At 48.2% G+C, this 27242-nt stretch overlaps 2 protein-coding genes across 7 annotated transcripts in view; both read left to right on the top strand.

Moving 5' to 3' along the window:
• The window catches only part of C2cd3 (C2 domain containing 3 centriole elongation regulator), a 145959-nt gene extending 136878 nt beyond the window's left edge, over positions 1–9081 (top strand). For both annotated transcript variants that reach the window (XM_046441952.2, XM_046441951.2), the window contains one exon: positions 8283–9081. In XM_046441952.2, coding sequence (XP_046297908.1) covers positions 8283–8423 — 141 coding nt within the window. In that variant the 3' untranslated portion in view covers positions 8424–9081. The remainder of the gene's footprint in view (positions 1–8282) is intronic.
• A 3638-nt stretch (positions 9082–12719) lies between these two features.
• On the top strand, positions 12720–25969 carry Ucp3 (uncoupling protein 3). Of its 5 annotated transcripts, none has more exons than XM_046441947.2 (7): positions 12720–12839; positions 18360–18579; positions 19300–19501; positions 19777–19977; positions 21002–21103; positions 21497–21677; positions 24139–25969. In XM_046441947.2, exons 2-7 carry the CDS (start codon positions 18454–18456, stop codon positions 24251–24253), a joined length of 927 nt encoding a protein of 308 aa, XP_046297903.1. In that variant the 5' UTR covers positions 12720–12839; positions 18360–18453; the 3' UTR covers positions 24254–25969. The 5 variants fall into 5 exon arrangements, with proteins under 5 accessions (XP_046297903.1, XP_046297906.1, XP_046297902.1 ...); XM_046441950.2 differs by lacking the exon at positions 24139–25969 and adding an exon at positions 23978–24123 and having other exon boundaries at positions 18292–18579; XM_046441946.2 differs by having other exon boundaries at positions 12721–12839; positions 18292–18579.
• Positions 25970–27242: the final 1273 nt, after the last annotated feature.

The following is a 27242-nucleotide window of genomic DNA, read 5'->3' as shown; positions in this document are numbered from 1 at the left end:
AAGTGGGTCTAGTGGAAGGTTATTGGGGCATGTCCTTGAAGGGGTCATAGGGACCCCTGCCCCTTAGTCTTTGTCTTGCTTCCTGGCTGCCACGAGATGAGCAGCTTGGTTCCACCATTATGCTGTTCCACCATAATGTACTACCTCACCACAGACCCAAAAGCAAAGCGACCATGGACCAAAAACTCTGCAACCATGATCGAAAATGAATTTTTTCTCCATTTAAGCTGTTTATCTCAGATATTTTGCCACAGCAATAGAAAGCTGACTAACATATCTAATAAATGTCTCAAGTTAAACATGTCTAAAGTTGAACTTCAGATTTTATGTCCAAGTCTGTTCCTACCTCAGTTTTACCTTTCTCAGTTAATGGACACTCTATCCTTCAGGTTTAGTTATTAAGGTCAAAACTCTTGAAATCCTTCCTTTTAGCTCTGTTTTCAAATAACCAGGAAATCTGGCAGCTCTGCCTTTATAAGATATATCCAAACCTAACCATTTCTCACCATTACCAGCATTACCACCATGGTCCAAACCATCATCATCATAATCTCTTGCTTGTGCTTCTGCCCTGCCCCAGGCAACCTATCCCCATTCAGCATCTTGTGAGCTTTGTAAGAGATTGAATAAATCATGTGACTTCTCTACACTCCAATAACTTTCCCTCAGTGAAGCCCAGAACTAAGCTTGAGGTCAGGCAGGTCAGAGAGTAGGAAGCTAGTTTAGACTTTCAACTTGGACTATACCTTACCTTACTCCTAGCTAAGTATGAGTGAAAACAGAAGAGAACTATGGCTCCTCCTCTCAGGAGCCCACAGTTCCCCAGGGAAGCCAGCTTTCTAAGCACCATCAACTCCTACCAAATCCTGACATGTTAAAGAGCTAGAGCAGCCGGGTGCAGTGGTGCACGTCTATAATCCCAGCTGCTCAGGAGGCTAAGGCAGGAGGATTGAGAGTTCAAAGCCAGCCTCAGCAAAAGTGAGGTGCTAAGCAACTCAGTGAGACCCTGTATCTAAATACAAAATAGGGCTGGGGAGGTGGCTCAGTGGTCGAGTACCCCGAGTTCAATTCCCACGACCCTCATCCAAAAAAAGAGCTAGAGCAGGTGCTATGGGCTCTGCCTTCAATGAGCTCCAAGTTCTTTGAGAGGGACTGATCCCCAAGCCATTCATGAACTTTCTCAAATAGCATTTGCCCATATTAGCACTTTAACAAAGCAAAGGGGAATTAGTTTAGGGAAAGGAAGACCGAGCTAGATGGGGTGGTGTGGATAGAATTCAGCAAAGATGAAGAAAAGGCTTTACAGGCTGTGGACTGGAGAGAAGAAACCTTAGATACTCAACAGAATTTTGGAGCTGAGAGATACTAACAACATGTGCTGGAGGAGGTGGGGACAGAGGGCCCTGCAGTGAAACTGGCAGGATAGGGTAGGAATCAGAAGCAACCTGTCATGTGAGCCTTGGCCTCCCGCCCTGTCTGCATGATGATTCCTTCCCACGAGGCGAGCCCTGGCTTGTTCTGTACCTTGCTGTGTAGAGCCCTGGCTCTGCCCTGGTTTCACCAGGCACAAGGGCCAAACGCTGTCATTCATGAGGAGTGAGTGTAGGAGGCAGGAGATAAGGCCAGGCCTGAGTGTACCCTGAAGGCCTTGAGTTACCCACCCGCTCCCACTCTGGCATTGTCACCTCCACTCAGCTAGACCACAATGTTCAGACATCTCCAGGTGCTCTAGCCAGTGGGCAAGCTGAGAGTCAGTAAATGGGTTTCTGCCCTAGTTCTGCTGCTGGCTGTCTGAGGTCTTGGGCAATGAGCCTCTCTGGTCTGGGGGGAGGGGTGGACATCAAAGAGTTGATTTGAGGGCTAGGGTTGTGGCTCAGCTGTAGCGCAGTTGCCTGGCAAGTGTGAGGCACTGGGTTCGATTCTCAGCACCACATATAAATAAATAAAATAAAGGCCTATCAACAACTAAAACAATATTAAAAAAAAAAAAAAAAAAGTTGATTTGAGGCCCTCTTTCCTACTAGGTGGTCTCATATAATGGTTAGGAGTGCCCAAGTTTAAAACCTAGCCTTGCCACTTATGAGCCACAAACCTGGGGAGGTTACCTAACTCCTGTACTTCTTTTTCTGAAAAGTATGCATAATAGAACCTGCCTTCTAGGATTGGCTAGGGATTAACTAAGAAAAGCAATGTATTTAGAAACTTCTTGGCACATAACAAAGTACCATCAGAGTGTTAGGCTCTTATTTTTATTAACATTATTATCCAGACATCTTCCCTGTTCTTCTGTTACATTCTGGTGTGTTTGGAGGGGGAGGTGAGTAATGGTAGAAGAGAAGTAATAAGAAATAGGGATATGATCCAAAGCTCAGAGGCAGAGGTGGGTTCTGGGAATGGAGGCCCTACAAGTCAGCCCCAAAAGTATGGAGAGCAGTTTCTTGGTCTATAGCACTTGACTGTGCTCAGTGCCAACCCTGAAGTAGAAGCCCCAGATAACACACAGCCCACCCAGGGGGGTAGAGCCCTGCCCTCAGCAGTCTCTGCCCATCTGTTTATGAGTCTTTAGACTTTGGGGCTACTTCTTTTCTCCCCAGAGCCCAAAGAATTTTACTGTCCCTTAGTTTCTCTTCTGTAAACCCAGAGACAGCTGAAAAATGCATGGTCCTGGTAGGGAAAAATAGCTCTCCACAAAGTCACTAGGTCACACTGGTAGGGATTGGGTGTGAGGGAACCTCCTGAGCCCGGGGTCCTCTCTTTAGCCTGCAGTTCAGGGAAGTGGAGGAAGCATGTAGGAGGTCCGATCTGTTGCCTCATTTCTTTGAGCCACTAAGTCCCTAGCCCTCTACAGAGCCCCAGAGAAGACCTAAAGGTCAAAGAGTTTCTGATAAAGGCCATACAAAGCATTTTAAAGAGAGATGAACAGCCTGGCCAAGTGTGTACAGAAGTCAGGGGAAGCAGCCAGAACTAGCCACAGACTGCAAGTTGGCAGATACCTGCCAGGAAGGGGCCCATGGGCTTGTGGGTAGGTGCTCAGCTCAAGTTGCCCAGAACTCCTAGGAGGCCAGAGTCTGGGAGGAGCCAGGAGCTCTTCTAGGAGTGTAACTTTAACCCTTTCTCTCCAGAATCTGGGCTTTTGTACCCTCTTCCTGACAGGGCATAGGTTCAAAAGACTGAGGAGTCTTCCTCTACTCAGGCCTTTTGTGTAGCCTGAGGTCCCAGTGCAGGGGTCACCCTAAGCTGTGTGAAGTGGCCATTGCTCATGGGACTGTCAGGGAAGGCTTCTCAGAGCAAGGACAGGAGGCATGAGGTATTGATGAAGCACAGAGGAAGCATTTAGGTAGTGAGAGTCCCATTAGCTCTTAACACAGGACTGGAGAGAAAGCCCAGAGCAGACCAGCCATGCTGCAGCTGGGCCTGGTGGGTCAGATTAGGATCTATCTGCCTCTTAGGGGTGGGCCTCTAGTCAAGATGTCTTGGCCCCACCTCCCCCACTGCTCCTAGTTGTGGCTGCTAAGTTTGCTGCTGACTTTTAGCACTAAGGAAGTCACTGCCTTAGGAGAGCACTCTGGGAGCCACGGGGGGTGGGGGGGGGAGGCAGCCGGCCAATGGGGTGAAAGTTGAGTCAGGCAGGCGCCTGTATGGAGCCCTTGCCCAGTTTCTGAGGCAGCAGTCCACTGGCAGGCCCGCCTAGCCAGCCAGAACCAGGCAGTTGCTTATTTTCAGTTTTCAGTTCTTTGGAAAGATTTGTTTACAGCTCCTGAGTCAGTGTTTGTGTCACTTAAGGGAGGTGCTCTGGGAAACAACAAACTTCAACCCTAATCCCAAGCCAGAGGCTTGCTGCAGGGGAGAAACAGGGAAGACAGTGGAGTGGGGAGACACCCCCCCTCCCCTGCTGGCCTAGCATTGAGCATGCCTTGGGGGAATGCTGTGCCCTAGTACCCTACTCAGGACTTTTTGGGCCTAGCTCCTGCCTGAGATGAGAAAACAAGACTTTGTTTTGCTCTGGTGTCTGTAGCTGGTGTCAGCTCTAGCTCCAGTGTATCCCCTGTTTTTTGCAAACTGTTGCACCTGGTCTGATCCTTGGTTAAATCTAAATTTTACTTAAGCTCAGACCTGTCTGTCTGGGTAGGGAGACCAGACAGAGGTTCTTAGCTCCATTTAGCAATGAAGACACTGAGATCCAGAAACAGAAGGTGTCTTGGTCTTAAGCAACTTGGACTGGGTCACAGAGCAATATTCCTTCCACTCCTTCCCACTGTCTCCCCTGTGATAAAGGCCCCAGGATGTCTTGAAGCAGAGGTCAATGGGGACACCTGCACCCACCACATCCTGGGAGCATGTGGCCTATTCACAGGGATCCGCCTAGGGATGCAGTGAGGGAAACCAGAACACAGTGGCTGGGATCTGAGCATATTTCAGACCCAAGAGGAGAACTTTTAGAGCAAGGGCTACATCGCCAGGATCTGGAAAAAGAGGGAGCTGTGAGCCAGAATAAGTGTGCTTGGTAGCTCACCTCCTACATTATCTGCTCATTCTGCTCCCCACTTTCAGAGAAGGAATCCAGACCTAGAGAGAAAGTAATTTTCCTCTTGGAGAAGAATTGATAGAGCCAGTGTTAGCTTCTTGGTTTGGCAAGCCCTGGGAAACCTCACATTTGCCTTCCATCACCACACCTTATTTCTTTTTTTTTTAAAAACATTTATTTTTTTAGGTATAGATGGACACAACACAATGCCTTTATTTGTATATGGTACAGAGGATCGAACCCAGGTCCCACCTGTGCTAGGCCAATGCTCTACCGCTGAGCCACAATCCCAGCCCACCACACCTTATTTCTTCTGCATGCTTTCTTGTTTTTTTTTTAATTTATTTTTTATTGGTTGTTATAAAGCTCTTGACATATCATATTTCATACATTAGATTCAAGTTGGTTATGAACTCCCAATTTTACCCCAAATACAGATTGCAGAATCACATCGCTTACACATCCACATTTTTACATAATGCCCTATTAGTAACTGTTGTATTCTGCTACCTTTCCTATCCTCTACTATCCCCCCTCCCTCCCCTCCCATCTTCTCTCTCTACCCCATCCACTGTAATTCATTTCTCTCCTTGTTTATTTTCCCATTCCCCTCACAACCTCTTATATGTAATTTTGTATAACAATGAGGGTCTCCCTCCATTACCATGCAATTTCCCTTTTTCTGCATGCTTTCTTTTCTCCCCAGCAGAGCTCCACCTTTGGCATTGAGGGCTCCTTTAAGAACCTGTTGCTGGGAAGGCCTATCATGTTCATGACTGGTGTCCAAGTGCCCAGAGAGAGCAGATCCCTGAAAGAGAGAGGTTTAATGAACAAGCTGGTATATTTCATAGGGCACTCTTGAGAGCTCTAGACATCTTGACTAGAGGCCCATTCAGACCATGGTGAAGCCAGTTTTGGCCTCCAGCCTGGGAGAGTGGGTGTCTCTCTCTCTCTCTCTCTCTCTCTCTCACACACACACACACACACACACACACACACAGGCACACGCATACCTATCAGGTCTCCTGAGAAACCTCTTGCAGGTTACTCTTTCAAAATGCCTTCCAGAGAGGTTGTGTCTGTGGCTCAGCAACAGCACACTTGCCTGGCATGTGTGAGGCACTGGGTTAGATTCTCAGCACCACATATAAATAAATGAAATAAGGTCTATCAAAACTAGAAAAATTTTTTTAAAAAATGCCTTCCAGACATTTGACCCCAAGTATGACACCCACTTTCTAGACTTCAAGGGCCTGCAGCCCCTGCAGCTCTGACAGTCCTGCCTCCCTGGGAAGGCTGATGGCTCCTGCAAAGCACACACTGTACTGACCATTTTCTTGTGACCCCCACTTCCAGGAGTAGTGTAGGAGTATTTCAGAGGAACAGTTAGTACATTTGGGGGCATCCCTGCTCTGAGCAGCTTCCCTTATGCCTAATTCCTCCAGGGTTTATGTTTTTGGTTAGCAACCCTGATGAAGGATCCTTTACTACTAATTAAGATGTTTTTAACCCTTTTAAGGTCAACAAAAGCCAAACGTGGATGAATGTGTGTTCCGTCTTTCCACACCCTTGCCCTGCCCTGTACACAAAGCCAAGTCCTGTCCCTGTCCTGTACCCGGGCCTGGGCAGTGGAGATAAGGCCCTCTAGGTCACTGAGTTAGGTGTGGGAGCTGGAAGGTTGGCTGAATCAGCCACACTGGATTCAGCCCCAGGGCAGATGAGGCCTAGCCAGCAGCTGTAGGCTGCACTCATGCTCTCCCCTGTGAGCTCATGCCCACCCCAGCTCTTTTGATGCCAGCTCTATGTAAAGCCTCCATGGACCTTATTAATCACTCCTTTCTAAGTGCTCTAAGCTTTAGCCTCATCTGTTTGACTGTTGGGTAGGTCTGTATCTGTCTCCCCTCTAGCTTTCCTGTCCATGAGGACAGGAACCATGGCTGCCAATTGCCCATAAGCATTGACCAGATTGAGTTGATCTGAGGCTCCTGAAAGGCTTGATGAATCACCAACAGAGGTCTCTTATGCATGAACTGAGATAGTTGACCCTTGGAGCCATAGAAAGAAAGACCCATCTAAGTCTCTCCAAAATGGAGAATGCTTCTATTCTGGCAGATGAGGAAATAAGGTCTGATTTTAGGATTTGAGATAGAGGACCAAGATTTTAGGTCTTTTCTCATCTACCTCATAAACATCTCCCAACCCTTTTGCTGTAGCAGAGAAAGAAATAGAGCATAAGGAATAGCTGATGACCCAAATAGATCAGGAAACACTCACTTTGGATCTGGGGAGTGGAGGAGTGTACAGAAACACACAGTTCTGTGGAGACCCTGAGAGGGTCTGGTTTAACCAAAGACCTGGTGCATGGTAGAACAACCTCCACTGGTTCTAGAAAGAATGAGATGTTTGCTGCAAGAGGCAGCCTCCTCCCCACCCGCTGTAAGTCTCTGGTCACCACAGCTTGGTCCTACCCATTCACTGGCCTAGCAGCTGCCAAGCTACCAGCTTGAAGGTCAGTTTTCCACCCATAAAAAGGGACAGGTAACCTTGAGGGCTCCTGCCAGTCCAGAATTCTAACCACTAAGGAAGTGCATACAAACAGAGCAATAGACTCCCTTTATATCGTTCTGGCTGCTATCCTAATTCTTTGGTGGATCTCTGTGTCTCCTAGAGTTTAATTAACTCTGAGCTCTGGAGGCAGGAAATGACTTCTGTTCATTTCTGTCTCCCTTTCACAATTGACATTAAAAAGGATAAATGGAAAAAGGATTACTGAATGTTACTGGTCCTGGAAGCAACTCTAGCTAGGCCTCAGTTTCCTATTAGCAGAAGGTGGGGAAGGGGTGGTTGTAATCTCAAGGGTCTCAAGCTGCTGACTCAGTGCCTGGGGAGAATGCAGTGTGCTCTCAGTGCTCTAGCAGCTTGGGAAGACCTTAGCGCATGGGATTTGGGACAGGGAAGAGATCTATCCATAGGGCATGCTGCATGCTATAAAGTCAGCCAGATTAGCCTGAGGGGCTGCTCCCAACTCCTTTTAGCACTGCCTCTTCCCAAACTGGCCTTCACCTCTTCCCCAGGACCCTGCTCTCAGTGCTCTCAGGTGGCTTTGCTGTATAGCTTTGAGCGCCTTTAGCATAGGAACCTGACAGAGAATAGAAGAGAAGTGGGACGGGGAAGGTTGAATGAATAAATGAGTGAGTCAGAGAGGAGTTCAGAGGACCACAGTGCCATTACCCAGGCAAGCACTCAAAAGCAGAACAAGTGATGCCCAGAACGAGTAGGTATGTGCTTCATGGTACCTGGCAGCTCCAGGAACTCAAAGGGCCAAACAAAGAATGTATTATTCACCAACATCTCCACGGGAGCTGGGTGTAGTCCCAGGGTCACTCGTGGGACAGTCCCAACTCCAGGCTATGACTTATCTAGAATCTTGCAGCAAAAGAAGGGGGATGAATCTTCAAACCTCTTCTAGAGAGGATAGCCCCCTCCTTCCCCAGAGATACAGAAGAGTCTGAGCCAGGTTCCTCAACTCAGCCGTGCTACTCAGAGCAGTAGGATTCCTCTGCACTGTGATTTCATCATTAATGACTCAGGGAGAATGATGGGCCTGCCTCATAGGGCTGAGGTGAGGATTAAACAAGGTGTGTGTAAAGGGCTTTGTAAACCAGTCAGCTTTACCTAAGTGTTAGCCAAAGGACCAAAACATTAGGAACCAAAGTCATGTCCTCAGTGCTAACTTAGCTGGCTTTTTCCTCTCCAGGACAAGAGTGAAGCCACCAGGGGAGCCCTCTCCCAGAGGCCTTGTCGCCCCAGACCTAACTCGATCCCTCCCAACCTGCCTGAGGAAGAAACTCGCAGGATTGCTCGGATATTCTCTTCCCAGTTCTCCCAGAAAGACTGATGCAGCCTGAGTGATGAAGGGAAGGAGCCACCTGCCACCCTCCCTCAGCCTTATCCACTTTGCAAGAGGTACCAGGTCTGTTTCCCCTGGGGCTGGCTCAGCTCTGAAACTACCACCAGCCTAGTCCGTGGACTTATTCTGGAGGAGTGTTCCAAACCAGCCCAGCGTCCACCTTCTAGTACTCCAATTTCTTCCTCTGTGGTGAAGCGAAGACTAGAAACAAAACGGATTCCAGCACCTGAGTAGCCCACTCATCTTTTGACCAAGGGACCCAAGCAGGCATCTTCAGTGGAGAAACTCCTCCTAGTGTCCTCCTGCTGACTGCTGACCTGAGCCCACCTCTATGGAATAGGATAGGCCATTTTTGCCTTAAAGATTGGAGCCTGGGGAGGAGTGTGTAGTTTGTATGCATCACATGTAACTGAGGAAATCTTAGGGCCAGCTCCAGTTCATTTGCTTGGGAATAAGGGTATTTTATAGAAATAAATTATTTTTATGCTGTGTTGAGTTAATAATAGGAAAGGAAGGGGAAATCACCTCCTTTAAACTGTTTATCTGATTGTCTGAAATTCTAACCATGCTTTTAACTTATTGTTTTTACTCAGATCTGAGGTCATTGTTCCTACTTTATTTGAATATAATCATTTTGATGTTTGTATTCATGCACAAGTGTTTCTTGGGTTGGTGATTGGAATGGGGTGCTAGGAATTCATTTGTGCTATAACTACAGAAAGAAAGCCTGACAGCCATTCAGTTCCCCCAGAGAAGCTCATCCAGAACAGGGGACCATGGTCACCATGAGACTTCTAAGCTCCCCCAAATATCAGACTGGTCCAGATTAGAGTGACATCAGTATTTCCTTTACTGGTTCTTCTCCCCTCTTCCCACACACCCACCACCGCCTATTTCTTTCCCTTTGCTGGTTCTTGAAATCTGTCAGTAAAGTGGGAGGGTCTCCTGGAACATGACCCAGAGAACATGATCTCTGGGCTGGGCAGCTTGGACAGACCACAGCCAGTTGAGCAGCTACTGTAGACAAGGGTCTCTGTGGGAGGATAGGAAGGGGCACAGATGTACAGCGTGTACAGTGTGGCTGAGCCACAAGGCTGGGAGGGGATTTCCATGGAGGGCCCTGCTCTTCACCCCCAAGCTCATGTCATTTCACTCCAGTCCTCGGAACAACCCTATAACCTGCATATTTTGATGCCCCTTCTAAAGTGAAACCCAACAAAGTTTTGCCTCTATTTATGTAGCTAGGAAGTGAATCACCACATAAGATAATCCCAGAAGTGTTACAAGGCTCAGTGACCAAAACAGGGTACAGCCAGTAAGTTCTCTGAATTCGGGGAACCTGGGGGTGGAGGAAGAAAGCATAGAGGCTACAGCAGGCAGGGAAGGCTTCCTAGAAGAGGCAGGTCTGGGGTGAGCCCAGAGAATTGGTCAGGCCATGGACAGCTGCAGAGAGAACCAGGAAGGCACTTTGGGCCCTGAGCAACTGGGGACAAAGGAGAGCAGTCTGGCTTTGCTGTGCCTCCAAGCTCATCTGTAAAGCACAGATACTGTAAGAACCCTGGCTTCATGGGGTCGTGGTGAAGATCACATGAGACGACATTTTGTAAAAGTGCTTGGCCTGCAGTTGGCACAGGTTGGAAGTTTAGGAAATGTCAGCTTCACCCCTGCTTCTGAAGCTCCTGGAGCCAACTAGTAGGAACAAGCTCACCAATAACTGAGGAGCAGAGCACAGCAGGTTGGGCCACAGAGGGTGCAAATGAGGCAGGAGCCCGGGGCCTGGCCTGCCCCACCGCTGTTTATCCTGGCTCTGTGAGCTTCAGCTTACCAGTGTGCCCCCTCCCCAGTGCCATAGAAGCTGATCTCCCTCCCAGGCCAGCCCAAAGATTCCAAGGTCCCGGGCTTCACCTCCCTTGGGGTACAAGAAACCTCCAGAGTCTAAGGGGTAAAGCTTCAGGTAAAGTATTCCTTCCAAATCCTGCTCCTTTAAATAACCTGATAAGTCAAGTGAGGATAAGGCCACAGGAGGACATGGGCCACTCCTGCCCAGGCTGAGAGTAGCCTCGGTGAACACAGAAACACCCTATGCAACTGAGACCCACCTTTTATGCTCACATAACGTGTTATTTACCAATATCTCATCCCCAGAAGTTGGATACATTTCCCAGTGATAGCTCCTTGAGGCAACATGACTTGGAGTCAGGCAGCATGGATTCTGGATATTTTTGTCCCCACCAACAGAACCAACTAGAGTCTTGCCGACTTGCTTTTGAGCACCTCATCCACAGACACCTAAAAATAGGTGTTTCTGATCATTCAGAGGCTGATTATATCCCAGCCCAAAGCGCCAACCTTGGAACTTCTACAAGGGCTGGACTCTGGATACAAGGAGCCCAGGTAGACAGACCTGCCCTCAGGAATCTTCCAGGCCAGAATAAGCCGAGCCCTCCCTCCCTCTCTCTCAGTTTCTCCAGAGCCTTCTGTTCCCTTGTTTGATTCCAACTTGTCTCCCCATCATGTGTCCCCTCTCATCCCCCACCACCTCTAGGCTAGAGTTTCCAGGCAGAGCTCACTCAGAACCTACTTCCCTCAGCCCGCCCAATCTCAGCAGTCCCAGCAGCCCCTTCCCTTATACCACTGAGGCACCTGCCTGTTCTGCTGTCATTAAGGGTGGAGACAGATCCAAGGAAAAGGACAGGTGCAGCACAAGCTTTGCATTAACCTTCTGACCACCTGCCCAGTGATCATGGTTCTGTGCCCAAGTCCAGAAATGGCCTCTGCCTGCTCCTCAGCCTCACCTAGTTAACTCCTTCTCCTTCCCTGCATTCTCCCTCTCCTCCCCTCCCATCACTTCTCCTCCATGTCTCCCTCCTCTCCTCCCTCTGTCATCTGAGGCCCAAGTTCAGCTAATGCCCAATCCTTATTCTCAGTGTCTATAGGAAGAGTCCACAGTAACTACTGTAAGAACCCTTCCCTCCCTGCCCCAGCTCCCTCTGTCCCCAGCCAGTCCATGCTGAAGCTTCCAAGTGTCACAGAGAACAAGGGTCACAGTGGATAGGCCCAAAACATTACAGTCTACAGGCTGAGGTCAGGCCTTACTTTCTTGTACTAGCCATAGATCTTGATGAGTCATTGTCCTCCCTGAGACTTGGTTTTCTCCTCTATAAAATAAGCATTAAAATATGAGGATCCTGGGCTTGGGATGTAGCTTCTTGCAAGTATAAGGCCTTGGTTCAGTATCCTGCATGGTTTAAAACAGTTGGGCACCATCTGTGCACCTGTAGTCCCAGCTACTGAAGAGGCTGAGGCAAGAGGATAGCTCAAGCTCAGGAATTCAAGACCAGCCTTGAACTGGACAGCTTAACATGGTCCCATATTAAAAAAGAGAGTCCTCAGTAATCAAAAAGAATGAAGTATTGATGAGTGAGCTTTGAAAACACTCCTATGCTAAGTGAAGGAAGCCAATCACAAAGGAGCACATCCTGTACGATTCTACTTATGTGAAATGTCAAGGACAGGAAAACTATAGTGACTGAAAGTAGGTTAATAGCTGCCTGGAGCTGGGGAAGGGGGAAGGGATGTGACTGCTGAGGTGAACGAAAGTTTTTTTGAGGGATGATGGAAATGTTCTAAAATAGATTGTGGCTATGGTTGCACAACTCTGTGCTAAAAACCATTTGAAGAATGGTTTTTAGAAGAAATTAATTGCATAGTATGTATATTATATCCCAGTAAATCTGTTATTTTTTTTAATCATGTGTTAATGTGAGGAGATTTTATACCTTTATTTATTTATTTTTTTATGTGGTGCTGAGGATCGAACCCAGTGCCTCACACATGCCAGGCAAGTGCTCTTCCACTCAGCTACAACCCCAGGCCTAAATCTGTTATTTTAAAAAAATTGGACTCCTAATAGTACCTACCTCACAGCAGTATAAAAAGTAGAAATGATGTGTATAAAATATCTAGCACATAGCTGGCACTAAGATGATGGCTTCATTGCTAATATTAAGAGGAGGCTCTGAGAGCCCTGCCAGTCTATTTGGGGGGACCTTGATATTTAGACTCTCAAAGGTGACACCCCACATACACCTATCACTGAGGTAGCTCTTCACAACTTGAAGGAATGAAAGGGCCCCAAGTCAAGGGAGCTGAACCAGACCTGGAACTCCCTGACCCCCTCCCCTGCCTGCCCCTCTCCAGCCCGCCTCTAGTCAAGTGATCAGACTGTCAACCAACCTCTCTAGGATTAGGTTTCAGGTCAGCTGGTGTATAAGACCTGTGCCAAGCCAGAAGCAGCAGAACAACAGTGAATGGCCAGGAGGAGCCATTGGATTCCTCCTGCCACCCCCTGGGATGGAGCCCTAGGGATCTACTGAGCTGCCCCTGCCCTGGCTGGGCTTACAGGTAAGACAAATTCCCCTCTCCCACTTACCCCTGTCCCTCCCCTTCTGCCTGTTCTCCCTTCCATGGAGGTTTTCAGAGGCAGCTAGGAACCATGATAAACTGAGAGAAATTCAGTCCAGGCCCCACCTTGTCAAGAGGAGGGAACTGCAGCCCTGGGAAAGTCCTCAAACCCCACACCATAACCGCACACTCGTGCCACTCACCCAGGACTCACCCTTACCCTGCTGGCTGCCTCTGGTGGAATTATGAAAATCCCCACAGATATGAAATGACTTTCTCAGAACTTTGGCTCCAAATCTCCAGGATTCCCCTGAGCATAAAGCCCTCTCTCCCCATGAGGGTCCTGGACCCTTTTCCTGAGTAATGATGATAATGATGAGGCCCCAGGCTAAGTCACCTGTCAGAGGTTTATGGAGCCCATGGTCACTGCTCAAATGGCTTCCTCAGTGGGGATGCTCTGGAGGGTTTGTCAGGGACAGTGGGGCTGGAGAGGCAATATGGATGGACATCTTAGAAAGGGGTCATCTGCCCCCTGCTTCAGAGCTACCAGGGGAAAATTTGTGTATATTGCAGATTCCTGGGTCTCACCTAAGACCTGAATCAGGACCTCTAGGGCCTAGGACTGAGAATCTGCTCTGTAAACAAGTAGTTTAAGGGATCCTGAGCTCCCCCCTGAAGTCTAAGACTCTGGGAGGAACAAAAGGCACTGGTTGTGTGACAGGACTAGGTGCCAATCTCAGCTCCATCACTTCAGCTAAAGCCTTCAAAGCAGGGCTACCTTATAATAGTACCTGTACATGTTATAAAGGGGTCAAATTAATGTCTACAAAGCCCTCAGCCCAGTGCCAGGTGCAGAAAGCACTCAGCAAAGTTTAATGGGCCCCGCAGATAAGACATCCCATCCTCAGGTTACCCAAGAAAGCTTCTGGAACAAGGATTCTAATCTCGACTTCCTCTTCCAGACAACAGCAAAAGTCTGCTGGCTTCCAGGGCTCTTCAAGGAACAGTTCAGGAGGGTGGAGAGCAGGTGGAAAGAGGTCAGGGACCCCTGGCCTCAGGGCAGCCCCTACCTTTCCCTGCCGTTGTCACCTTCCCCACCCACTCTCATGTGGCTTTTGTTTTCTTCTCAGTACTGGGGATTGAATTTAGAGGGTCTCTACCATGGAAATACATCCCTAGCCCTCTCTCTCTCTCTCTCTCTATATATATATATATATATATATATATTTTTTTTTTTTTTGAGAGAGAGAATATCACTATGCTGCCCAGGCTGGCCCTGAGTTGGCCATCCTCCTGCCTCGGCCTGCCAAGTCGCTGGGATTACGGGTACGCACTACTGTGCCACTGTGCACATGTGGCTTTTGACCTGAGTCTGTGCCCATCCATTCTGTTTCCTGTGGATGACTCAAGACTGCCCTGGAATAGGCTCCAGCTTCACCTCTGGATGTTGCTCTTGACCAAGTTCAGATTTTTAGCTCGTCTTGCTAGCAACATTCCAACAACCTCCTCACTGGTGCCTGAGCCTCCCTTCCAGCCCATTCTTGACAGCTGCACCAGCATCCTCTAACACAGGTCTGACAGTGTCATTCCCTCCCTGAGAACCACCAGCCATTCCCTGCTGTCCACTAGATTAACTCAGGCTTTTGAAGCCCTCTTCTATCCATCCCCAGGGGCATCTCTGATCTCATTTGCCCTTTCCTCACTTTAGCAAACTCCTGGTTTCTCTGAGTGCCTTCAGAAGCACTTAACGGTATGGAGAAGTAGACAGTAGATCCTGCACCTGTTGGTGGGGCACCCCTTCTCAAGAAAGTGTGGGGTGCCAGGCATGCTGGCACCTGAAATCCAGCAACTAGGAGGCTGAGGCAAAAGAATTGGAAGTTCAAAGCCAACTTGAACAATATAGATCCTGCCTCAAAAAAATACAAAGGTCTGGGGCTAAAGCTCCCCTGGATTCAGTACCCACTACCAAAATAAATAAATAAATAAAAGTGTGGAATCAGGGGTCAGAGACAGCTGGATACAAAATGGATTCAGAAAGGAAGACATGCCTGATGGCCAGGGGAGAGTAGGCTCCCCAGAGAGATAGGCCCAGCCTCAGCAGGAGACAAAACCCATGAAGTGCCCTCTGCAGGTCCTGACCCAGCACAGATCCTCCACATCAAATGGCCTTGGGCAGAGGATGTCCTGAACTTACACACCCCTGATGGGAATCCCACCTCTGCTCACTGTGTGGCACCAGGCAGGCAGGTCAGTTTGAAATATGAAAGTAGAACAAAAACAATGTGTAGTGTTCTTTTATTAGCACCTGAATGGTTCCCAAATGTTTTATAGAAAGGATACTTAGCCAGCAGGAGACAATAGAGAACACAGCCCCCAAGGGTCTCCCCTACTCTGAGAGTCAGCCTGATTCATGATGCCAAGGCCCCTGCAGCCCAGCTCACTTCAGAGGAGAGGGCAGGGGAAATGCCAGGGCTCGTCGGGGAAAGAGGCCACCAGGATGCCATGGAGAGAGCCAGCTGCTCCCACAGTACATTCCAGTCCCAGCCTCCCTGCTGGGAAGGAGCCCATGGGCCTGGCTGGCTTTCTGTAGGGCACAGGGCAGTGGGGAAGGCACAGGCAGAGAGTATTTCTTCCAGCATGCCTACAATACTGTCTCCTCAGCCAAGTTCACCCTGAGTCCCTGTGTCACCCCACAAAGCCCTTCCTGGGCTCTTCTTGGGTGGCAAATCAGGCATCAGGAAGACAGACTTAGGGGTGAGCCCAGGAGAGGCTAAGGCCTGACTGTCCCACCACACAGATCTCAGCTGCGCTGGCCCATTCTCTTCTCTGCCAACTGGGGCAATGGGGTGCTCAATGACCTTCCTCACCAGGCTCCACGTCTGACACTGCCATTCTCACAGGTTATTTTGCACATCATTCAGTAACTGCAGAGGGCTTTAAATGCCTTAAGACAAGAAGCACTCTACCACATGGGGTGCATAATTCCCCTCATAGTTTAGCACCCCTCAAAATGCACACAATCAGGGCTGGGGTTGTGGCTTAGTGGCAGAGTGCTTACCTAGCATGCATGAGGCACTAGGTTCGATCCTCAGCACCACATAGATGTAAAATAAAGATATAGTGCTCCCCTAAAACTAAAAAATAAATATTAAAAAATGCATATGATCATTGTAAATTGGACTCATCAGTGAGATTTATATCCCAATTTTAAAAGCTTAAAAAATAAAAATGTAAGTGCAAATCCATACTGGGAAGAATCAAATAAAAGCATCCTTTCTTCAGGGAAAGACTTCTTAAAGCCACACTATTGCAGGCTTCCAGATGGGGATCCAGTAGCTAGTGAGTCCCAGCCTCAGCCCATACCCCCCATCTTATCCCACCTCCTTTACTCTCTTTAAGTAACTCTACACCTGTTCACCTTCCTTATGAGAATGGGAACTCCTTGAGGGCAAGGGCCAAACCCAATTTATTCCATGTCTTTTTTTTTTTTTTTTTTGCTATTGCCTAGCATGGTGGCCAAGAAATATCTGATCTGGGTTCTGGGCCAGGGTATAGCTCAGTGGTAGAGCTCTTGCCTAGCATGTACAAACCCTGCATTTCATCCCCAGCACAGCAAAATGTTTTTTTCATGAAATTTTCATTTATATATTAGTATGAATTAGCAGATCATTTCCTTCCAAAGAACAGGCTTTTCAGAGGCTGGGATTGTAGCTCAGTGGTAGAGCACTTGTCTGGCACGTGTGAGGCACTGGGTTCGAGCCTTTGCATCACATAAAAATAAATAAATAAAATAAGAGTATTGTGTCTATCTAAAACTAAAAAAAAAAAATTTAAATATTAAAATTAAAAAAAGGCTTTTCCAAAGAGAGGTATAGCAAGCATTAGTTCATGGTGCCTGAATGGAATGTGTGGCTTGAGGAGACAACAAAGAGAAGAAGGTTGTAGATGGCAGTCCTGAAAGAAGGCTTAAGAGTCACTAGCTTAACCCCTATTTGGGGTGGGGGAGAGGGTACCAAGTATTGAACTCAGGGACACTCAATCACTGAGCCACATCCCCGCCCTATTTTGCATTTAGAGACAGAGTCTCACTGAGTTGCTTAGGGCCTCACTAAATTGCTGAGGCTTGCTTTGAATTTTCAATCCTCCTACCTCAGCCTCTGGAGCCACTGGGATTAAAGGCTTATCCTCTATCTTTGGGCACCCAATTCACTACAGATGGCTGGGGTAATCCATATTCCCATTTGCCCAAGAGTGGTTAAATGTGTACCTAAGATCATGTCACTCATTAGTAAGTCTTGAAGACAGGACCAGACCCCAAATTTTCTGGTCACAGGCCCAGAATTCTATTGCCCTGTAGGGAAGGTGTGCACACTCTGCCCACTTCACAATTCTGTGGGACTGGCTCTGGCTCCAGGTGTGGGGTCACTAAAGGTTCAGGACCTCAGCACACCAGCAGTGTGTGTGTGAGTCAGGGTGCTCGTGGGCATGACCTGCCAAGAGACGGCATCCTCACCAAAGACCTGATTGTACAAATATTCAGATTACAAGAACACAGGACTGCCTATGATGGTGTGCCAGTTTCTCAGTGTCACCAAGGCTATACATAGACCTTCACATGCAAAAGTGCCCTTGTTAACCACTGGTAATAGGGTGCAGGCACAAGTGCACACCAGTGTCAGCATATATGTACGTGAACTAGAGGTGTACATGGGCTCTAGCAGGACAAGAGAAGACAGCACATTCCCTTGGTCCAAGATTGATCCTCCCCTGTCTGAGATGCTCCTCAGTGAAGTAAGGAAAAAGGGGGCATGTGCCAAGCCAGACAGAGCAGCTGGGACTGCCACAAACATTCATGGAAGGCGCCGCATTAGCCCATCTCCCTCAGAGCTGACTGCAGGATGCAGCAGCTAATCAGTCAGGGCCCACTCTTCCCCCAGCTCCACCAACAGCATCAGTCCAGGAATCCATCAGTGTTAAGAAGGAATGTCTCTAGTCACAGAAAGGGAACCACAACTGAAAAGAGTTTTATTTACTTTATGTATGAGTATATTAAGGCATCCTTGTGTAAAAGATATCTTCATCCAAAATGAATGACAGTTTCATTCAGTCATGAGGAGTGTTGGCTCCAGTTCTTAGGGAGAGAAAGATCTCAAGTGGTGAGACACCTCAGGGAGCAGGATCACCAAACAGCCTGTCATAGGAAGCAGCTGCATGCTGGGGAGAACAAGGTGTGTGTGGAGTCAGAGCCAGGCCTGGTCCCTGTCAGAGCCTGTTTCCTCATCCATACAATGAAGATAGCACCACCAGCCTGCTCCCTGGTGCTGAGGGGACAGGGTGAGGATTGCAAGATATGAAGGATGGGAAAGTGACCTGTTTTTATAGGCTAAACTCAGACAACTTAAGTGTGGCAATGCCCAGGCTTCTCACTTTCTGAAGCTCCTTCCGGCTGCAGGGTACCTGGAGATGGGTCAGGGTCAGGCAACCCCGGCTCCATCCACCTCCCCTGGCCTCCTCCTGCAGCCTTCTCCCTGCACTAAAGCCCAGAGCTACCAATTGACCTCTCCCTTTGGACATCACTGGGCTCTGGAGGGACAGGGTCAATCTTACTGAGAGGATGGTTGGACTGAAGCCTTCAGAAGTGCCTCCCACCACCGCTGTGAAGTGCCTGGGGGCGGGCACTGCGGCCTGTTTCGCAGACCTCCTCACCTTTCCACTGGATACAGCCAAGGTCCGCCTGCAGGTAGGTACCCTTTGGCCAAGGGTAATTGTTCACATCAAAGGAAGGGTTAGTCACCCTCCACAGCACCTTGGCAATCTGTCAACACACACTTCCTGGCTCAGGGCAGGGGAGGAGTGGGGACTACACTCATTACCCAGGACAAAAAAAAAAATATCTAAATGCCTTGGCATGATGTGGCAGGTTCCTTCCCTGATTTGTAAACCAAAATGTGTGAGGTAAAGTTAAGGCATTAACTGTGACCTTGAGCAAGCCACTAACCATTTATAAAATAAGGAAAACAGTCCAGGTGGATGCCTATAATCCTAGCCACTCAGGAAACTGAGGCAGGAGTATCCTAAGTTAAAAGCCAGCATCAGCAACTTTGCAAGGCCCTGTTTCAAAGTTAAAAATTTTAAAAGGGTAAAGATGAAGCTCAGTGGTAAAGCACCCCTGGGTAAACCAGTACCAAAAAATAATAATAATAATATATTAATTAATTAATTAGTTTATTAAAATGTGAAAAATATCTGCCCCTCTAATTTGTTCTGAGGCTCAAACGCCACACCCCTCCTTTGTGAACCGTAAAATGCTGCACAAACCTCAGTTCTTTTCACTGTGAGGTGATGGTCATGCTTGTCCTCAAGGTCCAGTCAGGCAGGTCCAGCCCAGGCGGGGCCTCTGTGCACACAGCACTTTCTGGGAACCCACCCAACAACTCAGGTCCCCATGGTTGTCCCTCAGATCCAGGGAGAGAACCCGGCGGCAGAGAGCGTGCAGTACCGCGGCGTGCTGGGCACCATCTTGACCATGGTGCGCACCGAGGGCCCCCGAAGCCCCTACAACGGGCTGGTGGCCGGCCTGCACCGCCAGATGAGCTTCGCCTCCATCCGCATCGGCCTCTATGACTCTGTCAAGCAGTTCTACACCCCCAAAGGAGCGGACAGTGAGTGTCCGCTACCCTGTGGACGCCAAGGGTCATGTCAGGCGCAGCTCGCACGTGGGTCAGCACACCCTGCCAGGCCAGAGCAGAGGCAGAGCCCGGCCTAGGGAAACTGGTAACAGATGCGGGAAAGGAGGCTCTGACGTGACAGGGACACAAGGACTCCAGTCCTTCCATGGAGGAAGAGGGCCAGCAGCACAGGGCGACCCCGGGAGAGCGGGCTGGGGAGAGGGAATTTCAGCGTGCAGCTCTGGCCCACTCCCTCTGCTCTTCCCCAGATTCCAACATCGCCATCAGGATTTTGGCGGGCTGCACCACGGGGGCCATGGCAGTGACTTGTGCCCAGCCCACCGATGTGGTGAAGGTCCGATTTCAGGCCAGCGTGCGCCTGGGGCCCGGGAGCCACAGGAAATACAGCGGAACTATGGATGCCTACAGAACCATCGCCAGGGAGGAAGGGTTCAGGGGCCTGTGGAAAGGTAGGCTCCCGGGGACAGGGGACCCAGCATGGCATATTCCACTAACTCCATATGAACGTCCCCAACAAAGAAACCTCCCACACTTGCCTCAGATTCTGTTCAATTTACCAATCCTTCACCTTCTGTCAGGGAGCTAGAAATGAATGTGACACGTCCTCACTCTGGTGCTCTCAGACAGCAGAAGAGATAAGACAGGTCAAGCAGTCTACACCTCAAATAAGATGTGCCAGGTGCCCTGCCAGAGGTGGGAGAGACCAGGCTGGCTCCAGAGAGAAACTGGCACCTAAGAGGGCTTCAAAGACTGAGGAGGCTCCAAGGGTGTGGAGATGGAAGGGCAGGGCCTTCTGCAGGACACAGAGCAAAACCAGGCAATGGAGGAGCCCTATTGAGAGGAGTGGGGTGCAGTGAGACCCAGAGAGGAGGGGACTTCCTTGGGAACAAAGACTTGAGTGTTCCTATATATCTACACCGGTGCCACCTGAACAAATGCTAGACTCTCTCCCACATCTGGGCCAGATGTGTGAATCCTTACAGAAGAAACAGTTGTCCTGTGTAGTTTAAGGGTAGGGTGCCTGGGTCACAGTACTGGCTTGCACTCCATTTCTGGGTGCCCTTCCATCCCCAAGCCTGACCGCCCCCCACCCCAGTGAAACTACTCTTCTAGAGTCCTATCAATGCTACATTCTGTCACTGTCCCAAGAACCCAGATTTGCTCTTCCAAATATGACTTCTTTTTCTGGCTACACCTGGTGTCAGGGGGTGCATTTTAATTTTGACAACTATTGGAGATTATCCTCCAAAACATAGCCAAATGAACACAAGTGGGCCCCTCTGTTTTCTTTCTCTAAGGAAGATCTGAGAGCTGTTAACTCTAGAAAGAAGAATGGGATCTGCTTGGATTGGTGTATGTTGTGGGGAGGTCCTCCTAGCTGAGATCATGGCAGTGGGGCACCACTGTGGTCCTACAGCCAGGACATCCAATTCACCATTCCCCATTCAACAGCTCCTGCTACCTTCTTCACAGGAACTTGGCCCAACATCACAAGGAATGCCATCGTCAACTGTGCTGAGATGGTGACTTATGACATCATCAAGGAGAAACTTCTGGACTCTCGCCTGCTCACTGGTGAGGCCCTGGAGTTGGCATCACCCACAGGCAACTGAGCTTTAAAAGGAGCAGAGAGAAGAGCAATGCCCAGTTCAGGACTTTGACAAGTAGGAAAGAGGCCTGGGCCACAGGCCAGAGCCCTGGGCTCCAGGCACCATCTCTTACTGTGTGTCTGAAAAAAGGTTTCTCACTTTGACTTCCATTTCCTCCAATAGAGTATTGGGCTGCGTGACCTTATTAACCAGGGATACCCATTTCTGATTTGCTAGGACTTAATGAGAGATCAGACCTGGTACTATGAAAGAGAGAGACAGTACTTTCCTGTGCTCAAGGAGTCAAAGTTGAATCACAGATGATGAATGCACGTGGTGCACTCACTCCTTGATATTTGCTCTTCCTCCCCTTCTACAGACAACTTCCCCTGCCACTTTGTCTCTGCCTTTGGAGCTGGCTTCTGTGCCACAGTGGTGGCCTCCCCAGTGGATGTGGTGAAGACGCGGTATATGAACTCACCCCCAGGCCAGTACCGCAGCCCACTGGACTGTATGCTAAAGTTGGTGGTCCACGAGGGACCCACAGCCTTCTACAAGGGGTAAGCCTCCCCCCTGCCTCCAGCACCCCCTCCCAGAGAAGTTAGTCTTCCATGTTGTCTAACATGCCTGCCAGTCTATCAGGAGATGCAGTGAACAGAACAGATGTCAATGCCACAAAGGAGAAGTGTCAAGAATTATGGGAGTTAAGGGCTAGAGCTGTAGCTCAGTGGTGGAGCACTTGCCCAGCACATCTGAGGCACTGGGTTCGATCCTAAACCCCACATAAAAAAAATAAATAAATAAAGGCATTGTGTCTACATACAACTTTAAAAAAAATTTTTTTTAAATTATGGGAGTTTAAAAAAAAAAAGTGAACCAAACCTGATTTGGAGAGTTAGGGAAGCCTTTTTGAGAAAAAGGAGTATAAAGATAGGTTAAAATACTAGAGGAAGAGGTGGTTTGTAATTCCCAAACCTTTCGGCAGCTTGTCACCCTGACTGCTCATCCCCACACTCGTGTCAGCAGAGGCGCCATACTCACTGTGCCAACACTCACGTTTCTGTGCCTTTGCATTTACTGTTCCCTCAGCGAGGAGCCTTTCCCTCACCATCTGAATGCTCTTACTCCTAGCCATCCTTTTAGACTAATTCAAATGTCCCCACCCCCCTAACATTCTCATGTATAAGTTTTCCTTTCTCCCTGAGAACTTTGGCATTAACATTTGATTCTATCTTCATCACCTCCTGCCTTGTAGTGGAGTGTTGGTAAGGTTAAAGTACTCCTTACACTGGAGTGCAAGTTTCTTAGAGCTAAGGACCGGTGGCCTATCTGTCTTTCATCTCCCAGAGTCCCTATACAAAGCAAATGCTCAATAATGTGATTTTAACCATCATCCTGATAACTAAGCCCCCTACATTTTCTCAACAACCCCCTAACTATGTAGCAGACCCACACTAACCGAGGAAGAGAGTATGTCTCAGAAAAGTAACTTGTCGGAGAGCAAAAGTTAAAATGGCAGAGCCCTGGCTCAAACCCACTCTGCCCGACACCACACCCAGCATGCTATTGTGTCTCCCAATGGTAGCTCTTAGCTAGGCCCTCTCACCTCCACCACTGAAGCCATCAGCAGATAGTTAGTTTAGACCCAACAAGCAAACAGAAGCAACTGGAGGGTGTCAGTTGTGGGAGAGTGTTCTGCTAAGTGCCCCATTTGTAAAACCTTAATTGATAGCCACTTGTCTCAGTTTATTCTTCCACTTGCCAAAAATTTATTGAACATCTTGTGTGTACCAGGCCCTGTGCTATGCATCCCTCAAAGAGCAGCAAACAAGTAGGTGACATTAGTCAATGCTTACAACACCCTATAAGGTAAATACTGTGATTTTCCTCATTTCCTTCTCAGTACTGGAGATTGAACCCCAGGGATACTCTACTACTTAGCTCCAGCCCCCTCCCGAGTCCTTTTTAACTTTTTTTTTTTTTTTTTTTTTTTGAGACAAGTTCTTGCTAAATTGCCAAGACTGGCCTTGAACTTGTAATCCTCCTATCGTAGCCTTCCAAGTAACTGGGATTATTTTTCTCATTTTAAAGATAAAGAAACAGGCTCAGAAAAATTAAGTCATCTTGTCCAAGTTTGTAGAGCCAGAAAATGGTGGAGCCTGACTCAAGTTCACACATATTGCCACAATGCTATAGTCCCCATGAGGATCTAGGATCCTCATGTGGTTAAGGTACTCAGGCTGAGAGTGACAAGCAACCAGCCAGAAAGCAAGAGAGTAGGGGACAGTCCAAACAGAGCGAGCAAAATGGACAAAGGCAGGGGAGTGAGGAGGCCCAGCATCGTCAGGAGACTCTAACTAGCTGAGTCTGGGAGCAGCAAAAAGGCCTGGGGTGGGAGTGGACACTATGGGAGAGAGGCTGAGAAGAGGGCAGGGGCCAGCTGTCGGCTGCCCCCTGAACCCATGGGGCACAGTTGAGGTGGGGACTGTCTCCCCTCTGCCACCACAGCACAGGCAGGCTCTCCAGAGCTGAGCTCAGTTTGGTGCCCTGCAGGTCTCACCTGCACTGCCCCAGCTTCTCACTGTCCTGGTGGGACCCTCCTCAGGGGCAAGAGATCAGGGTATAAATGAGCCCAGGAACCCCCAGCAGCAGGGTGGAGTCAGGTCACATGGCTCATTTGAACCTTATATCTGGTATTTACTAGCTGTGTGGCTTTGGTTGAGGCCTCCCCTGGGCCGCAGTTTCTAAAACAGAAACCTGATGACAAACATAGTAACCATACAGAATTGTTGTGAGAATCGAGTGCCTGACATGATAACCTGGCTCAAAATGTTAGTTTTCTTTTCTCTCCTGACTCTAGCTTCTGTCTGAAGCCTCTCGGCAGAGAAGAAAAAAATGGAATGGATCTCAGAAAATGCTTGAGACAATAGTCAAGGTCCTTCGGCACAACTCCATGCCAGTGAGGACACAGGAGAGCTCACAGTCCCCTCCTCCTAATGCTGTGGTTCTTTTTTTCATCAGATTCACCCCCTCCTTCTTGCGTTTGGGATCCTGGAACGTGATGATGTTTGTAACCTATGAGCAGCTGAAACGGGCCTTGATGAAAGTCCAGATGTTGAGGGAATCTCCATTTTGAGCAAGACAAGAAGGCTACTTGGTACTTACCTGGCATGAGGCCAGTTAAGGATGAAATAAAGCAGTGGACTCAGGCCCACACATGTTTACAGAACTGCGTACTTGTTGCTGATTCAAGAAACAGAACTGAAAGAAGAGGAAGGATTTTGGTCTTCAGTGCTTCGTCTAAAAACACCCTTGTTTTGCACTGACTTAATGGAAAATAAATTATATTAATTTTGAAACCCATTAGGTTGGATGCCTAATATTTAGGCAAGAGTAAACAGATCCCTCTGGATAAAAGGGAAGTTTGCAGACTTGCATACCCAGATAAATTGGATTAGATGATGACTTATAACAGAAAGGCCACCAGAGTGGGAAGGAGTACACATGAAAGTCAGCTGAGGAGCCTCAAGGGACACCACTGATGCAACCCGAAGCTGAGACTGCAGCCTCCACAGTCACACAGGGATCATCTGCCTACTGGTCCTAATGAGTCCACCAAGGAGAATCCACTGGGATTCCAAGAAATGTGAGAAACAGAAGGGAAAACTCAAACCTGTGCCGCAGGAGCCCCGCAGGGCCAACCTGAGGCTGAGGCCTGGAAATCTGTCCTCCCAGAGAACACAGGAGAATCAAGGGGGCGCCTCAGTCCACTTCTATAAAATAGGTAATAATCTCTTCCCCGCCTACCTCACCGGGGTGTTAGGAAGAACAATGAGAAAGAAGCTGGGCACGAATCCACTTTATAAAAGCGAAAGCTCCTACAGGCCTAAGTATGAGGACAATGCCTTGAGAAAGATTTTTTTGGAAAAGAGAGGAATTGCCAAGAAGTTTTTGAAAAACACAGTTGTCTAGTGGCAAGACCAGAAGAACCTGGGCTGCAAGTGACAGTGGATGACCGGAGCCCCACTCCCCTGCACCCCTGCTCCCTGGCCCCACTGTGAGGCACTTTGAAGGGCGTGGGGCTTGGGGAGAAGAGAGCCTGGCCTAGAGTCTGAAGCAGCTGGATTCAGAGTCTTTGGGAAATTAGTGTGATTCAGTGAAGGAATTCTGACCTTCAGTGTGGGAATAAGAACAGCCGCTTTTCTGCCTTCTCTTTCTCGGATAGAATTTTCTCCCTTCAGGGTTTTTATTTGTCAGGGTGGAGCCAGATCTAACTCTGTCACTGTCCCTTTGACTGCAGGCAAGTTGATCTACCTTCTAGGGGTTTGGCTCCTCCATCTGCAAAAGGCGAAGTAGAGCTGCTTGACCTATTTTCAAGCTTAAGACTGAACATCTTTCAAACTGATAATGGGGACCCACAGAGCCAGTGGCCATTCTTGTTTCTCAGGAGCATGTTGTGGCTCTAGGACAGTAAGAAGAGGGTCTGGATCTTACCACACCCACCTTATTAACAATTACCCTCAGGGAATCCTTGCCCCTCAGAGTCCTCCTAGAGAAGCTGATGACAGTCCCTAGCTCACTAGCATGTGCTGGGGGTTGATCTAGAACACCCTGCAATACAGGAGGGCTCCTGTGTCATTTCTTCCTCTCCTGACCTGACTCATCCACATCAGGAAAAAGTGAATCGCCATCCTGCCTCAGCACTTCCTGACATTAAATTGTAACTTGAGATCATCTACATATACAAACTGAATAGCTCAAACAAAAGGGAAAGAAAGAAATTATTTTGATTTAATGTCTAATTTAACCTTTAAATAAAACTTCCACTTATAAGTTTCTTTCTTTTGACTTATATGATGTGTGCAAATCATTCTTAAATTCCTAATCTCCATTTGTAACTTACTAGGGGCCAGGAACATGTCTTCCATTAATTTCTATAGGGCAATATTTGGTGGGAGTGGGTACCTGGGATTGAATTCAAGGGCACTCAACCACTGAGCCACATCTCCAGCCCTATTTTGTATTTTATTTAGAGACAGGGTCTCACTGAATTGCTTAGCACCTCATTTTTGCTGAGGGTAGTTTTGAACTCGGAATCCTCCTGCCTCAGCCTCTGGAACCACTGGGATTACAGGCGTGCGCCACTGTGCCTGGCTCTATATAGCAATATTAATACATCATTTATTCAGGTGATATTATAGTGAGAGGGGAGGGAGGTAGATAAATTCTAAGAGTTTTTTTTTTTTTTTTTTGGTACTGGGAATTGAGCCCAGGAGAGCTTTACCACCAAGCTACATCCCCTGCCCTTTTCATTTTGAGAGTCTGTCTCACTAAGTTGCTTAGGGCTTTGCTAATTTGTTGAGGTTGGCCTGGAACTTGCCATCTTCCTACCTCAGCCTCCTGAATCACTGGGATTACAGTCATGAGATATGTGATTGGGATCAGGAATCTAGTGACCTCTAAGTCCTGTCTTCTGAAGAAAGGAAAACAAGATTGATAAGGTTTGAGGCTTCATGAACAAAGTATTAGATTTCTGTCCCTACCTCTTAAAGGTGGAAGTTGAACCAGATAACCCAAAGCTCTTTAATTCTGTGATTGTAAGAACTAAATTTCTTCCATGCTACAGCATACATGCCCATTCTAGTCCTGATCTCAGTTCCAGGAAACCAGGAATGTGAACTCATGAGAAGATCAGATTACCAGCTGAGGCTTACCCCGGAAGGCTGACTCCTGGTCTCTGTGCACCTGTTCTCCCCACACTCCCCCAAATCACAGATGCCACTTCCAACCAAGTCGTTCAAAAAAAGTCTGCTTTTCCTCAAATTCTTCTTGTATATCATGCAAAAATTAGATAATTTGAGCCCAGACTCAGTTAAAACAGAAATTATGTAAGTAATGGTGTTATTTTGATTTATCTTCAATTTAATTTAATTATTTGTACTAGGAATTGAACCCAGGGGCACTCTACCACTGAGCTACATCCCCAGCCTTTTTTATTTTGAGACAGGGTTTTGCTAAGTTGCTTAGGGCCTCTATAAGTTGCTTTGAATTTGCCATCCTCCTGCTTCAGCCTACTGAGTCACTGGGATTACAGGCATGTGCTACCACACGTGGTATTAAAGAAT

This window comes from Marmota monax, unplaced genomic scaffold (assembly GCF_021218885.2).
Source record: "Marmota monax isolate L192 unplaced genomic scaffold, Marmota_monax_Labrador192_F-V1.1 WCK01_AAM20220418_F8-fsc00068, whole genome shotgun sequence".
NCBI classification, from domain to species: Eukaryota; Metazoa; Chordata; class Mammalia; order Rodentia; family Sciuridae; genus Marmota; species Marmota monax.
Note: the sequence above shows the minus strand (reverse complement) of the source record. Positions and strands in the feature narration are given on the sequence as shown.